This window comes from Gigantopelta aegis, chromosome 10, assembly GCF_016097555.1.
Source record: "Gigantopelta aegis isolate Gae_Host chromosome 10, Gae_host_genome, whole genome shotgun sequence".
NCBI lineage: Eukaryota > Metazoa > Mollusca > Gastropoda > Neomphalida > Peltospiridae > Gigantopelta > Gigantopelta aegis.
Window position 1 is genome coordinate 65824681 of NC_054708.1, and position 16751 is coordinate 65841431.

At 35.7% G+C, this 16751-nt stretch overlaps 1 protein-coding gene across 3 annotated transcripts in view; it reads right to left on the reverse strand.

Annotated features, from left to right (window-relative positions):
* Positions 1-16751, reverse strand: part of LOC121384109 (ecotropic viral integration site 5 ortholog-like) — a 98540-nt gene that overhangs the window by 55044 nt on the left and 26745 nt on the right. For all 3 annotated transcript variants that reach the window (XM_041514343.1, XM_041514345.1, XM_041514344.1), the window contains exons 3-8: positions 6184-6450; positions 4882-5033; positions 3471-3559; positions 2820-3044; positions 2234-2308; positions 1316-1441 (exon numbers count right to left, since the gene is read on the reverse strand). In XM_041514343.1, the coding sequence (XP_041370277.1) occupies positions 1316-1441; positions 2234-2308; positions 2820-3044; positions 3471-3559; positions 4882-5033; positions 6184-6383 (867 nt within the window). In that variant the 5' untranslated portion in view covers positions 6384-6450. The remainder of the gene's footprint in view (positions 1-1315; positions 1442-2233; positions 2309-2819; positions 3045-3470; positions 3560-4881; positions 5034-6183; positions 6451-16751) is intronic.

Genomic DNA, 16751 nt, shown 5'->3' on the forward strand with positions numbered 1-16751 from the left:
TACAGACACTGATATTCCAAACATTAGGAAGACCACAGATACCTTGTTTATATTAATACAGACACTGATATTCCAAACATTAGGAAGACCACAGATACCTTGTTTATATTAATACAGACACTGATATTCCAAACATTAGGAAGACCACAGATACCTTGTTTATATTAATACAGACACTGATATTCCAAACATTAGGAAGACCACAGATACCTTGTTTATATTAATACAGACACTGATATTCCAAACATTAGGAAGACCACAGATACCTTGTTTATATTAATACAGACACTGATATTCCAAACATTAGGAAGACCACAGATACCTTGTTTATATTAATACAGACACTGATATTCCAAACATTAGGAAGACCACAGATACCTTGTTTATATTAATACAGACACTGATATTCCAAACATTAGGAAGACCACAGATACCTTGTTTATATTAATACAGACACTGATATTCCAAACATTAGGAAGACCACAGATACCTTGTTTATATTAATACAGACACTGATATTCCAAACATTAGGAAGACCACAGATACCTTGTTTATATTAATACAGACACTGATATTCCAAACATTAGGAAGACCACAGATACCTTGTTTATATTAATACAGACACTGATATTCCAAACATTAGGAAGACCACAGATACCTTGTTTATATTAATACAGACACTGATATTCCAAACATTAGGAAGACCACAGATACCTTGTTTATATTAATACAGACACTGATATTCCAAACATTAGGAAGACCACAGATACCTTGTTTATATTAATACAGACACTGATATTCCAAACATTAGGAAGACCACAGATACCTTGTTTATATTAATACAGACACTGATATTCCAAACATTAGGAAGACCACAGATACCTTGTTTATATTAATACAGACACTGATATTCCAAACATTAGGAAGACCACAGATACCTTGTTTATATTAATACAGACACTGATATTCCAAACAAGAACATATCTTTAATATGTAAATTTAGTCATAAAATAGGATCGTTTAGTCGGAAACATGTTACAATGGCAGTGTTTTTAATCTGAAGCAAGTCCAGTTTTAAAACTTGTGGATTGGCATGACCAAGTAAAAATTACAGTATCAGTATTAGCAAATATGATAAACTCAGATCTACTACACTTTTATCAAAATATAGATGATAATTTTTAAAAAATTATGTGAGATTGATAAACCTATCAATCTCACATATTTTTAAAAAGTGACCAAGTATCAGATGTTTGGCACATTTGTGAGATATTTGATTTAATAATTGGACTTCAAAACAGTATTAAATACTGACCTGTATCAAGCATTCAAGTTTGTACATGCAAAGCCCCAGCTCTGCCATGCTTGGTTTGAACAGTTCTCGTAAACGATAGTCCTGCATGAGGCGAACCAACACTGCAAACGCTTCCTCTTCTGGCATCTGAAAAACAAATTCATATTAAAATATATAAACTACGTTTCCACCCCTCTTACAGATAATTCCATAAAAAAGCAAAATGGCAGCCGGGAAAAACGTGTGTGAGTTTTGTCCTAGGAGATCTCAATGAATTTAATATAGGCAACATGATTACAACCTATAGTCTGTCCCATCATTCTATAAAAATGCTTTTTTAAATAATTTCAGTTTGGTTTGATGTAAGAAGAAAAGTAAAAGTGTTTTGGAAATAACATATAAATACTATTTGTGTGTGCAATTTAAAAATCAATTGGCTTAGAAATAAATAACTTGTAGTAAATTCCATAGTATGAAAAAAGGCATTCCCCGTGGGACGGACTATAGTATGTGAAATCTGTGTTATTGTACTGGGATTTTTTATGATTTGTGTCTGGACAAAATGGTAATTAAAGGCAAAAGAGTAATTTATCATAGTTGTTATATATGTGGTTCAGACTTTTTTTTATCAACCATGAGTATAAACCTTTTAATTCTATCTTCTAACAGTATAACTACCAAATCCATGCTAAATGTCTTCCATCGTTCAGGTTTAAACATATTTTAATTCAGTCCTACCTGCACACAGTCAGATTAAGAGCCGTTGTTATTATGCGATTAGTCGTATGCGATTGAATCATACTGTGAAAATACCTAAATTGGAATGACTTTAGTCTTATATGTTCCAATTTTTTTTAGGGCCAACAAATTTCATGTGACAAGTCAGTGCGACTAAACGCATAATGAGAATGCCACTTTAGCCAGGTAGAAGTATGTTACCTCCATGAGAAGCAGACCGACGATGAATCCACTTCCCTGACAGTAGCCGACCTCGCGGTCGTGAAGAGAATACGCCTGCAATAAAACAATCAGCATCACAATCAGGAGAAAACAATCACAAGACAGCACAGCGTAGCTATACCAGACCTCCATGAAAAAATATGAGGGGAGTGATTAATTGTTGCTCTAACTTACATTATGGGAAGCCATTTAAAATAAATTCATAAGCTAAGTGGAGCTAAAAATGACTCTCCTTGAATAAATGAATGGCTGTTTAACAACACCCTTTTTAGATGAGGTATTTGCCCAACACAGTCTGTTTCAGTCTTAATTAGATATAGAACAAAAATTAAGTCAAAATAAATAAATAAATAAATACAGTGAACCCTGTCTAAACCGGATCATGTCGAGGACCTAATATTTATCCGATTTAGACAGGATCCGGTGTTTAGAGGGTCGCTTTTTAGAATTTTGAAAATTTGAGATCATGAAACATGGCCGGTTTTCACAGGATTCCGGTTCGTTCAGGGTCCGGTTTCACTGTAAATAAATAAATAAATAAAAGCTCTAAAACATCAAGACATACCTTCATTACATTGAAGAGACTCTCCTGACCAAGTCCATCCTTCTTCTTGAAGAAATCGTGGTCAGGAAACGTCCTTGCAATGTCGCGCCTTATCAGTTTTTCCGATGGTGAGTTTTTCTTGAGGTAATCGGCATACAATTGTTTATAGTGAGACTCGTGTACTCCCAGCAACAGCTGCCATGCCAAACCCCTAAAGTGATGTGGAATGCCTTTCCGTATTAGATCCTGCAAACAACGTCCATTCAGTTACTGCTACTTAGTAGTTTTGCTAGACTTCGATAATCAGTATTAATTACTAAGGCACAAATAGCATCACATATGCATCCTAATTACATAATTATGAAGTGAAAACCTTTTTTTCTAATTTCCACTAAAAAAGAAATTAAGTGAAATAAAAATGTTCAGTATTATATATATGTGATCTATGTAATGAGACTGAACGGCCCATCAGTTTGATGAAAATCAAGTCAAATTTAAAACATAAAAGTATTAACAAAGGTGCAATCAGAAAATGAATAATATTACAATGTATGTATGTATGTGTGTGTGTGTGTGTGTGTGTGTGTGTGTGTGTTTGTGGTGAGAAATTAATTCATTTAAATTTGAGATTATTTTCACTGAAAATACTACACAGAACTTAATTCAACCTACCCTCAAATAAGATGACTTTTTCTTATAAGATTCCCAATCATTGACCAAGCGGCCCCAAGTTTCCCATGATGTTTCTGACTTTTCGGCAGCTAAAATAAATATTAAAAAAAGCATTCACAATATTATAAATGTAACTTGTGCACTTTTGATAAAAATATTAAAAACCCAAAGAGAAATAATATATATGTATGTTTTACGTGTGTGCATTGGTTTAAATTGTATGGCATATGGTTATCGATGAATGTTAATAAAGTTAAGATGCAATCTGATGACTCGCTGACACATCCATACTTGCATGTAGTGTTAACAGGTGCTCTTGGTTTGAAACACATACATGTATAACATGGAGCAGCAACATGCATGATTCTTATAAAGATTAATAATGAAACATGATAAAGCTAAGTAATTAAATACAGAATTGCATGTATTTTGTGTCAGACAAACAGGCAACAGTGTTCGCGATTAAAAATTTTGGCCAGTATCCCAGTTGGATACTAACATTTCAAAATCTGGTATCCCACCTGAGAATTTAGTATTATACGATATCCCAGTGGGATACTGAGTTCTTGAAGTCTGGTATCCGAATTTTAAATTCTGGTATCCCCGGGATATCGGGATACCGTTAATCTCAAACACTGGGCAAGACTAGACCAGTATGTCTGATGACATTCCAGAGGTATAAGGGAAGTGTTTGGGACTAACAATTAATATTCAGGGCTCAAAATTATGACTTGCTGTTATTTTTTTTAAATAGCAGCCCAAAAGAAATATGTCTGAAAAAATATGGCCTGTTGGAAATACATGTAAGACAGCATAGGGTGACCGTGAGAGAAGGTTTTAGGATAGTGTGTGGGAATATGAGGACCTCTGAGATTTATTTAAGAGCATTATGGAATTAAAATGTAACAGACTCACAAGCTAAATAACAGATGAGATAATCACACATATATCGGTCTCTTGGAAAATGACATACACATTTTAAAAAAAATTTTTTTAGCAGGGCTTCACCTACTAGGTCTAAAAAAATGGACTGTTTTTCGCTTTTCATGGGCCACTATTCTGAGCTCTAATATGAAGTCTTCTAGCCAGTGCACCATGACTGGTATATCAAAGGTGGTGCATACAGAAGATCCCTTGCTGTTAATAGAAAAGAGTAGCCCATGAAATGGCTACAATGGGTTCCTCTCTCAATATCTGTGCGGTCCTTAACCATAATATTATGTCCGACACCATATAACCGTAAATAAAATGTGTTGAGTGTGTTGTTAAATAAAACATTTCCATCCTTCCTTCCTTCCTTCCTTCTAATAGTCTACTTCAATTTCAATACACTTTTCAAGCAAGAATGTAAACATACAGTGTACACCGATGCTGGTTATTGTGGGTACAAGTGGTAATAAAGAAACGAAACCTATGTCTTCGTCGTAGGAAACCTGGCAGCTGAAGTGGCTGTTTGAGGAAGTACTGGACACCACGCTAGATCCTGATCCTTTCCGCGAGTGACTCGGGGTGGGCGACACCCCGGCCAGAGACTTGCACAGCTTATCATCGGCCTCCAGTTGTCTAGAAACAAAACAGCATGGTTAGGACAGAAACAATATCTGTGTAATGACTCCCCAGCCAGAGACTTGCACAGCTTTTCAAAAGAAGAAAAAAAGTATCTCTGTGTGTGTGTTTGTTTTTTGTGTGCATGTGTGTACCAGTGTGTGTGTGTGCATGTGTGTGCGTGTGTGTGTGTGTGTGTGCATGCGTGTGTGTGTGTGTGTGTGTGCATGTGTGTACCAGTGTGTGTGTGTGTGTGTGTGCATGTGTGTGCGTGTGTGTGTGTGTGTGTGTGTGTGTGTGTGTGTGCATGTGCATGTGCATGTGCATGTGCATGTGTATGTATGTATGTGTGTTTGTGTGAATATGTGCATGTGTGTTTGTGTGAATAGAAATGTATATATGTGTGTGTGTGCGTGTATGTGTGTAGGTGTGTGTGTGTGCATACATGTGTGTGTGTGTGTGTGTGTGTGTGTGTGTATGTATGTGTGTGTGCATGGAAACCTGCTACCTTTTTTCCACTAGTAGCAAGGGATCTTTTATATGCACCATCTCACAGACAGGATAGCACATACCACATCCTTTGGTGCACTGGCTGGAACAAGAAACAACCCAATGGGTCCACCAACAGGGATTGATCCCAGACTGACCGCACATCGGGGGAACACTTTACCACTGGGTTACATCCCACCCCTCTAATCATGGTAAGGCATCGAGCTGCTGGCAGATTTGTGACAGATGTGTTTTGATTGGTTGACTTTGGTCACACCAACATGTACTAACAGTGCTGACAATAAAATCCACTCTGAATACGATCTGGGAACAACTGATTAATATTAATAATCTATTTAAGGAGTTGTCAGCAATGCATAACTTAACAGTGAAAAAGCAGTAGACCATGAAAGTGGTTTCACTCTCTAATACCTCCATCTCATCATCCTACAAAAATGTTTTTTGTAAATAATTCATGTTTTATTTGATGTAAGAAGAATTTCTTACAAAAGTAAAAGTGTTTTGGAAATAACAAAACAAAATACTATTTTTGTGTCCAATTTAGAAAACAATTGGCACAGAAATAAACAACTTGTAGTAAATTTTATATCATGGAAAAAAGCATTCCCCGTGGGATGGATTATAGAGTCAAAGTGTTTTTAAATTTATTTTTGGTTACCTGTTAGCCTCCTCCAGTTTGGCTAACAACTCGAGTTCCGGGTCATCTATGGGCGTGTCTGGCAGGGAGCACGCGGATGTGGAGACGACTGGCACGATCTGTTCCGGTGCTGAAACGGTGCTGTCGCTACATGACTGTACGCATGTGTCCGGGGTCCCAGCTTCAGGTAATGCGGTGGAGCTGTCATTATTTGTATCCATGGAAACCACTAGATAGTCTTCTCAACTGGCCTGTCTCGGCCATCGACTACATGTATGGTGTGCAATTCTGAAATTAAAATTTAAAAAATAAGAGTAATTTGAAGTGAATTTGTTACCAGTTAAAAAATAAGCTGTCTTCAATAATAGAAAGAGGTATTAGTTTAGATTTAAAAATAAAAGAGAACAAATCAATAGTTTGAAAAACAAAATGGTTACTAGTGCGGTTAAACCTCTAAAAACCAGACCCTCTGTAAACTGGAATTCCCCTAAAACTAGACATTTTACTTGGTCCTGTGGGTATCTGGTTAAAAGGGTTTCACTGTAGTTTGTAACCACCATTTTTTAAATATTTACTGTATATTACATGTAAGTACCAGTTATAAAATAATCTGTCACTAATTGTGTGAAAATACCAATCATTAGTTTAGTTTCAATAAATAAAAAGAAATCTGATTCAACAGTTTGACGACAAAATAAATGTAAACTGTCCACTACCAAAATATAATAATGCAACCCACAAAAGATAAAAGGTTGTAAAAACACATAATATATACATCGATAATATATTATTAAGTACTTGTCTGACGGCAAGCGTTTTTTCGGTCATCTAGATTTACTTTCAGTGTATATTACTAAATGTTTCACATATTTTAAACTAGTATCAAAGGTTGGAATTCCAATTATTAGGCATCAATATTGTGTTGCATAGTGATGGAATTAGTCTTTTAGAATTCTGGGAGACGTGTATGTGTGTGTCTTTGTGTGTGTGCGTGTGTCTGTTGATAAAAATACTGATCAACTAAATGAGGTTGATATGTTACATAACAAACAAGCTAAAGCAATACATGTCCCCTACCGGGCCCAATATATTTTTTTTCCTTATTATATGGTTACACACAAAATGTCAGCTTAATATCTTGACGCACTGAGAAAAAAAAAATCCACAAAACAATATATGGGACAGACAGATGGACAGACAGACAGACAGATTGACACGAAACCAATCTAGTCCCTTTCGGTTAGACATTAGGGGACTAAAAACACGAGTATCAAATTCTATTTATTATATAAAACTTCTAAAATTGCAATTTAATTTGATATAACTTCTAAAATTACAATTTAATTTGATATAACTTCTATAATTACAATTTAATTTGATATAACTTCTAAAATTACAATTTAATTTGATAAAACTTCCAAAATTACAATTTAATTTGATATTTAGTCAATCTCGGTTCTAAAGTTGCCTTCACCAGTAATATGTCAACATCATCATGATTATCTCACACTTGATGTTTGATGTCACACACTTTTAACTAAATCTTATCAAAACATTGTGCTCAGGTATACAGGTCTTGCTGGCTTATAAACAAATGACCCATTGACAGCAAAAAAGATATGAACTGGGTTAATAATGGTAAATATTAAATGGGTTTATAACATGGATATTATGGGTAAGTTATGGATAAAAATAAATGGTATGAATAAATCTTTATAGACCTGATCATGATCAAAAGGTTCTAACAATTTTGTGAAGAAGCTATAAAGTTTAAGGACCCCACACTCTACAACAATTTGTCAGAAAGCAGGGTTTTATCACCTATGTTTTTATAGACTCCGATGATCGGCACCATTCCCCTAAGGCTGTCGGGTTTTTTTATTTCCAATTTGGGACTGATAAATTCCCAATCTGCATGTAGACAATTCCTTTTCTATTATTATCCTATATAAAGATATATTTTAAAAACGATATGTACATGTAACACTTGACAAACACAAAGTACATTGTATATATATAATATTACTTCTTTTAAATTCTACTTAACTTAATAAGATACTTTTTTAATGAAACTAAAAATTCCCCTTATTTATACTTGTAACATTAAAATTCCCAAAGTCAAAGCCATGGATTTCATGTCAAATTTTATTTTAAAAAAAAAAGCCTGGAATGAGAAAACTATAACTGAACAAGAATTGATGGAATGCATTGGGCTCATCGCCTCACCACCATCACCCGCCACCTGTTGGTGATATTGTTTTTTTAACGGGTTTATTAAGTAGGCTGCATGATGGGGATGGAGCGATATAGGTTTCCTAGATCATTAAAGTTTGATGTCTTTACAAACTATATAGAAAATGTCCTTTGAAGCAGCAGAAATCTGACCCCTGTCAAAGTCACCAAGTGCTGCATCTTGTGTAAATTTCATCGACAAGGTCAATTCTGTTGTTTGGAGTCAATGGGATAAGAACTGTAGAATTAGTCTTTTGAAGCCACTGTTGACACACCGACTGGCACAGTCATGTACCGACACGCTGACATACATACTGTCACACTTTAAGGGTTAACCAACCTTCAGCCTAGTAAGTTGGCAAACCTGTGTCCAATCCTTTTGTTGTTAATTAAATAAACTATGTTTTCAATCAATCAACCTTTTTAATAACTTGACTTTCTTGCATATAAACTACATATAATTTCTGTTCATATCTTCTTCTTTTTTAGTATAGTAAACAAACATAGGCATCAGAAGATACTGACATCCGGATGGGGGGGGGGGGGGGGGGGGGGGGGGGGGGGGGGGGGAGACACAAACTGGAGGGGCCTGTTATTAAATGTGAAGTCATATACAGTGAAACCTCTCAAAACCAGACCCTCTGTAAACCGGAATTCTCCCCAAACTGGACATTTTCACGGTCCTTTTTTAAAAATCAGTACAAAACTTAACCTCTCTAAACTGGATACCTCTTAACACCAGACATTTTACTTTGTCCCGAGGGTGTTTCACTGTATATATAACTTCTTTTTTTTTTTCTTTTTTTTTAAATATATTTTATTGTTATAAAACAATTTCTAAAGAATGTTTATAATCAACTCGTCATAAAAAAACCCATTCTACAAACATGGGTGAATTATTAGCTATGTTCTTGTGAACTGTCAGAGTAACAAAAGCAATATTAATTCAAATCCATATTTAAATCACTTTCAACTGGGGTGTGGTGGTGGAGGGGGGGGGGGGGTCGGGTTACATCAACCCATGTTATTTTTAATGATCATCCACACATACCATTAACCCAACAGAAGCAAAAAGCTAACGACACTTTGGACCGACTTGAAAATGTACAAAGATCATTACAAAGAAAAACAGGACAAGACAAGTATCAAAAGGGAGCCGACACTGCCATTATTCACCACCACAATAATAATATTATGTGTTAGAGAAGCGCCACAGTGACTGATGAACAAGTAAAGACTTTTGACGAGTCAATTAATCGATTGACTTTCTTTTAAAAGCTCTAGTGCTGCTGTAATGACATCTTGGAGGGCATTAGACTTGTGTCTTAAAAAAGAAAGAAAAATAAAGTTTGTTTTGTATAAACCATCACTAGAGCACATAGATTTATTAATCATCGCCTATTGGATGTCAAAAATTTGGTAATTTTGACGTATAGTCTCAGAAAGGAAACCCGCTACATTTTTCCATTAGTAGCAAAGGATCTTTCAACTGTACCACCCCAGTCTGAGTCAGGACAGCACATACGACAGCTTTTGATATATCAGTTGTGGAGCACTGGCCCCACTGACAGGAATCGATCCTACACTGCTCGCGCATCAAGCGAGCACTTTACCACTGGGCTACGTGCCCCAACTTGTGTCTTAAAATGTCCTAAAGAAAAACCCAGATAAGACTTAGTATATACATATGTGTTTAACTACAAATCAGAAGATTGGTTAATCCCTAGTTATGGTATTGTAATGGAAACTTTCACCTACATCTCAGTCGATGTCAGTGCTACTGTGCAAAATTAAATGGAATATCATTTCGATTCTACCCTCAAATTATTTTTAAAAAATTACAAATTGTTGACTTTTATTTTAAAATTTTATATGCCTACCTGTCGTATTCATATACTCGCAATTTTAATATGCTTGTAATATTCACACTTTGCTCAGCTCTTTACACTGTGTCTTAATTTTATAATGATGTTGATCATCAGTTCATTCAAATGTTTACCATTGTTTGACACCAAGTAGCCAATGTATTTTGGTGCTGGGGTGTTGTTGAACATTCATACATTCATTCATTGATTCAATCACTCACTCACTCACTCATTCATTCATTCATTCATTATGTGCATGTAGGTGGAAAACATCTGATATTGTATAGTTATTACATACATTAAGTTAAAGTTTGTTTTGTTTAACGACACCACTGGAGCACATCGGCTATTGGGATGTCACATTTGGTCATTCTGACATGTAGTCAACAGAGGAAACCTGCTAATGCAGCAAGGGATCTTTTATATGCACTTTCTCACAGACAGGAAAGCACATACCACAGTCTTTGACCAGTTGTGGTATCGAAAGGACCCTACACTGCCATTATTCACTACCATAATAATAATAGTATGTGTTAAAGAAGTGCCACAGTGACTGATGAACAAGTAAAGACTTTTGACGAAAAATCAGTTGAATGGATCCACCGAGGTGATTCGATCATGCGATACAAGCACCTCAACCGAGCACTCGACCGACTGAGCTAAACCGACATACATACATGTAAAAAAAAAAAGAAGTTTGTTTTGTTTAATCACACCACTGGAGCACGTAGATTAATTAATCATCAGCTATTGGATGTCAAACATTTTGTAATTCTGACACTACATACATGTAAGATGCATACATGAAGTCAACCTACCACTTGATAGACAATGTGAATGTACCGTATAGCTAACAGCAAGGGGTATTTTGCCACAGGCAGCTAGAACAGCATACTGATAAACTACATGTATGTGGAACACACACATGTACACGTATCTGAATAAAGCGAATCAACAGGTCATAAAGAGATGGATCCATCATGCGACAAAACCACAACACTGCAGGAAACAACTATCAAACTGAGACAAACTCAGTCAGTTTACAGGTGAAGAGGAAGATGACATATGGGTTTTAAAAATGGATTTTAAATAACCACAACAGAACTTTTTTCTAAAATTATTGTATGTTAAAATTTTTAAAAAGAATAAAATACTTTTTGTCAAAGAATTGTGAAATGTCATAATATAACATGACACACTGTATGTGATAGTATACTACAATCTATGTGCCTCTGTAACATGATCCATATATTTACATGTACTGAACATGAATGTATGTATATACATGTAGGTGTACGTATACAAAATGGGCAGGATTTTGCTCAGTCAATTGAGTGCTCGCTCGAGGTGCTTGCATCGCAGATCAAACCACCTCGGTGGATCCATTCAGCTGATTGGTTTTTTTCTCGTTCCAACCAGTGCACCACAACTGGACAAAGGCTGTGGTATGTGTTTTCCTGTCTGTGGGAAAGTGCATACAAAAGATCCCTTGCTGCATAGAAAAAATGTAGCGGGTTTCCTCTGATAACTACAAGTCAGAATTACCAAAAGTTTGACATCCAATAGCTGATGATTAATTAATCGATGTGCTCCAGTGGTGTCGTAAAACAAAACAAAACAAAAGAAAAAGTACACAAACTAGTAGGGGATGGGATGTAGCCCAGTGGTAAAGAGCCTGTGTGATGCGAGGTCAGTCTGGGATCGATCCCAATCGGTGGGCCCATTGGACAATTTCTTGTTCCAGCCAGTGTACCACAACTGGTATATAAAAGGCTGTGGCATATGTGCTATCCTGTCTATGGGATGGTGCATATAAAAATCTCTTGCTACTAAAGGAAACATACAGCAGGGTTTTTCTCTAAGACTACATAGTGTCACAATAATCATATTATTAGACATCACATAGCTATCCTAAAACATGCTTCTTAAGCACATGTTCCTTTCCTTTAAACAAGGTGGACCTAGCTCAGTCGGTAGAGTGCTCGCTTGACGTGCCTACAATACATTGTATGATCATATCACCTCAGTGGACCCACCCCAACCAGTGTACTATGACTAAGGTCAATAGCAGTCACTTTTCGCACCCTTGTTTTGGCTTCGTACACAATAAATATAACATATCTCACCATAATTTCACATCATATCCAAATTTCGTAAATGGTACAATTTTTTTATTACAAGATTTTCTTCAAACACATCCAGGTGCATTAATAATGTTCAAACCAAACACATTCAATAACAATTTTGCATTGGAATTTTTCAAGTGTTCTGAAAACAGAAACGTCATACACCAAGTTTAGTGTTATTGTAAGGAGATGTAAAGTGACATAATTGGAATACTGATGTCATTTAAATTCAAAATTAGCTATATTATTACAATGCTCCACCACATTAAAATAAAAACTGGTTTACTAACCTTGACCCCTGTCAAAATTCTATAATCAGCAGACGACGCTGTTTACAAGTCGGTATGTTTTTATTTTTCATAATTCTGGACAAAATATTAAGTTTAAATTTTAAAACATGAACAAAATAAAAAGTACCTTTCGTTAAATATATCATATAAAAAAATTACTGTGAGATATGTTTTATTTATTGAATACAAAGCTAAAAACAAGTGTGCAAAAAGTGATTGTCGTCGACCGCAGTATATCAAAGGCCATGATATGTGCTGTCCTATCTGTGAGAAAGTGCATATAAAAGATCCCTTGCTGTTAATAGTAAAATATTGTGGGTTTCCTTTAAGACTATGAGTAAAAAATTACTTAATGTTTGACATCCAACAGCCCATGATTAATAAATCAAGGTGCTCTAGTGGTTTCGTTAACGAAAACAAACTTTAACTTTCCTGTAAATAGGTTTGGGTTTTTCTCTCCACTGGCTGAACACTCTAGACAGATATAGGTTTGTGTGTACCTGTATACATGTAAACATATACATTGTATACAGTACTCTACAGTTCTGTGACTGGGAACACACACAGTATATTACATACCTACAGCATTGTGAATCGCCCTTTGAACCTAGTGTGAAAACACTCAAAATAAACATCGTGCAACAGGACAAAAGAAAGAATGAATTTTAGCAGGAACCGGGATTTAACTGTCACAAAAAGAACTGTAAGGGTCTATTTTTAGATACAGCTTATTATGAAGTGTATAGAAGACATCACGTACTGGCACATGTTGATCTTGTCAAATCACAGACAGACAAAAACATACGTAGCTATAGAACAGTGACCATTTGTAAACTTTTCCAGTTTTTTATACCTGGTATATTATTACAAGGGAATATTTTATTTAAAGGGACATTCCTGAGTTTGCTGCAATGTTTGAGATGTTATCAACTAACAGACTTTTTAACGATTGTAATTACATATTAAATATATTTTTCTGCATAAAATATTAGTGGCTGTATATTAAACATGTTTCTGATCGTTCTAATATTTGTACAAGGTTAAATTTCATTTTATTTCCCCAATTTTTTTTGGGCTTCTTACACATATTTAGACGACCAGAAACAAATTGAATATACAGACACTGGTATTCTAAACAAGAAAATATATTTAATATGTAAGTTTAATCGTAGAAATATTTTATTAGTCGGAAACATCTTATAATGCAGCAAACTCGGGAATGTCCCTTTAACACCTCAGCTTGTTGTTTAAGGTTGCCTTAGACTAAATTAAACTGATATAAAGTGTATTAACTGGTCTATTATTGCAAGGGAATATTTTATTTAACAACTCAGCTTGTTTAGGTTGCCGTAAGACTAAATTAAATTGATATAAGAGGTATATTATTATAAGGGAATATTTTATTTAACAACCCAACTTGTTGTTTCAGGATCCCTCAGACTAGGTTAAACTGATATAAGAAGTGTATTAACTGGTCTATTATTACAAGGGAATATTTTATTGAACACCCCAGCTTGTTGTTTCAGGTTCCCTTAGACTACATGTAAATTCAACTTCTTTCTTTAACTTTATTAAAGTGCCTATATCCAAAAATGGTTCAGGCTCTAATTAAACTGATTTACCCATAAAGAATGTCTTAACACACACACACACACACACACACACACACACACACATATACACACACACAGGCAATACACATAAAACAATAAATGTGGCACCTTTAATTCAATGTACCTGTAACAAAGTGGAGAACCATATGGCATTTTAGAAATTATTTATTATTGCAACCCTAATTTTTGCAGAAAACTAAAGTTGCAATATTTACTGTACCCAATCTTGATTTTATTAAGCATGATTTATGTGCTTAATGTATTAACTGCACTGGCGTAGGAAGCGGGGGCAAGAGGGGAACGTACCCCCCCCCCCAACTTTGTAGCAGCAGCAATGGTTTTTATATTTTTATTCACATATTTATAATACATATATGTGTCTGTGCCCCCTCACCCCCCCCCCCCCCCCCCCCCCCCACACACACACACATACTTTTTAGCACCTTCCTACACCCGTAATACTGTGATTTCAATTTAGTAATTGACAATCTTTGTTGTATTCTCTGAGAATACATGATTACCATTAATTATTTATAAGGACTAAATTACATCCTCATTCCATGATGCAGATGTGGGGCCCTGTGAGCTACAGTGCTATATTTGTTTACCATGTACCAGTACATCAGTCAGTTGTTGGCTTGAATATCTGACCTGAATACACAAAACAAAAAGTTCAAAATGCATTGTTCACACAGGTCTATAAGATTCTTTAAACAAGAGTACCGGTGAGGTACATGACACGCCCATCAGGAGTTTGATGGAAAACCATATCTATATTAATGAATATGTTACAGGTATGATTCAATTCTAATTACATGTATGTAAATTTTTTGCAATGGGATGGATGAACAGTTTGTTTTGCACCAACCACCACCCCAAGTTGTTCCTACATGTGGTTTGATGGTCCTGTATGCATCTGTATGCAAGATATGATCTGGATATGGATTTACTGTTATGTGCAGTAGACCGTAAAAAGTAGGTCACAGTGACCTAGTAATAGTATGGAACATACCGCCATCCCAAGTTGTTCCTACATGTAAAGTTTGATGCATCTGTATGCAAGATATGGTTTGGACAAAGATTTACTGTTACATGCAGTAGACCGTGAAAAGTAGGTCACAGTGACCAATTAATAGTATGCGATACACCACCATTCAAGTTGTTCATACATGTGAGGTTTGATGGTCCTGTATGCATCTGTATGCAAGATATGGGTTTACTGTTATGTGCAGTAGACCATGAAAAGTAGGTCACAATGACCTAGTAATAGAATGCGACACACCGCCATCTCAAGTTGTTCCTACATGTGAGGTTTGATGGTCCTGTATGCATCTGTATGCATGATATGGTCCGGATGTACGGACGGATGGACGGACAACAACATACCACAATACAATCCATCATAGATGGGTGTATAAAAATAGTCTACAGCTAGAACAACAGTGTGACATCACAGGAATGAATTAAACAGACATAACAGTCCAATATTGTTTACTTTTGGTATTGGTACATATGAATTAGTGTTAATTCAATAAGAACTGGTGTTAATTCAATAATGATAAACTTCAGTCAGAACTGGTGTTTAATACTGCTAGAGCGAGGACGTAGCCCAGTGGTAAAGTGCTTGTCTAATGCACGGTGGGTCCAGGATCAATCCCGGTTGGTCGAATCATATTAGGCTATATATATCTTGTTCCAGTGTACCAAGACTGTGCTATGTGCTATCCTGTTTGTGGGATGGTGCATAGAGTGCTAAACTTTGGCATCAGTTTGGAAGTAGTGTACTGCAAAACACATCGGCATCAATTTGAACTGGTGTTTTAATAAGTTGCTAAACTCTGACAAGCACCTGTCACAGATAGCGAGACAAGAACAGGGACGTGGAGGTTGACAGCGAAAAAAGTTGAAAGATAGGAGCTAGTTGCCAGATTGGGAAGAAATATGATGAAATTCTAAGGAGAGAAAGGAAAGGGGGCATTGAGATAAAATAAAAAAAAACCCACCTTGGCATCAATTTGAACTGGTGTTTTAATAAGTTGCTAAATAATGCTGAACTTCTATTATCAGTGATAATTGGTGCTTTAATATTGCTGAACTTCCACTGAACACTGATGTTTCAAAGTGATATAGACACAACTCGGTCCAATATTGTTTAAGTTTGGTGTGAGAAGTGTCAAACTGGGGCCTCATTCACAAAGCTCTCTTAAGGTAATACTAAACCGAATAACTTCTTGCTGGGTAAATGTTCGAGGTGCACCCAACTTTTGATAGAGCATTTAATACCACAAGTCCTGTGATTGGTGATAAATCTGAGTGTTGGTTGCAAAAAAAAATTAGTTTCATCTGGGCAAACACATGTATGCAATTTTATTTTATCTAGTACTACTGTGTAAAGTACCCTTGTGTTTGAAACATGTATGGAGTACCTGTAAAAAAAAAGTACTCCAATTTTGTATGAAACTA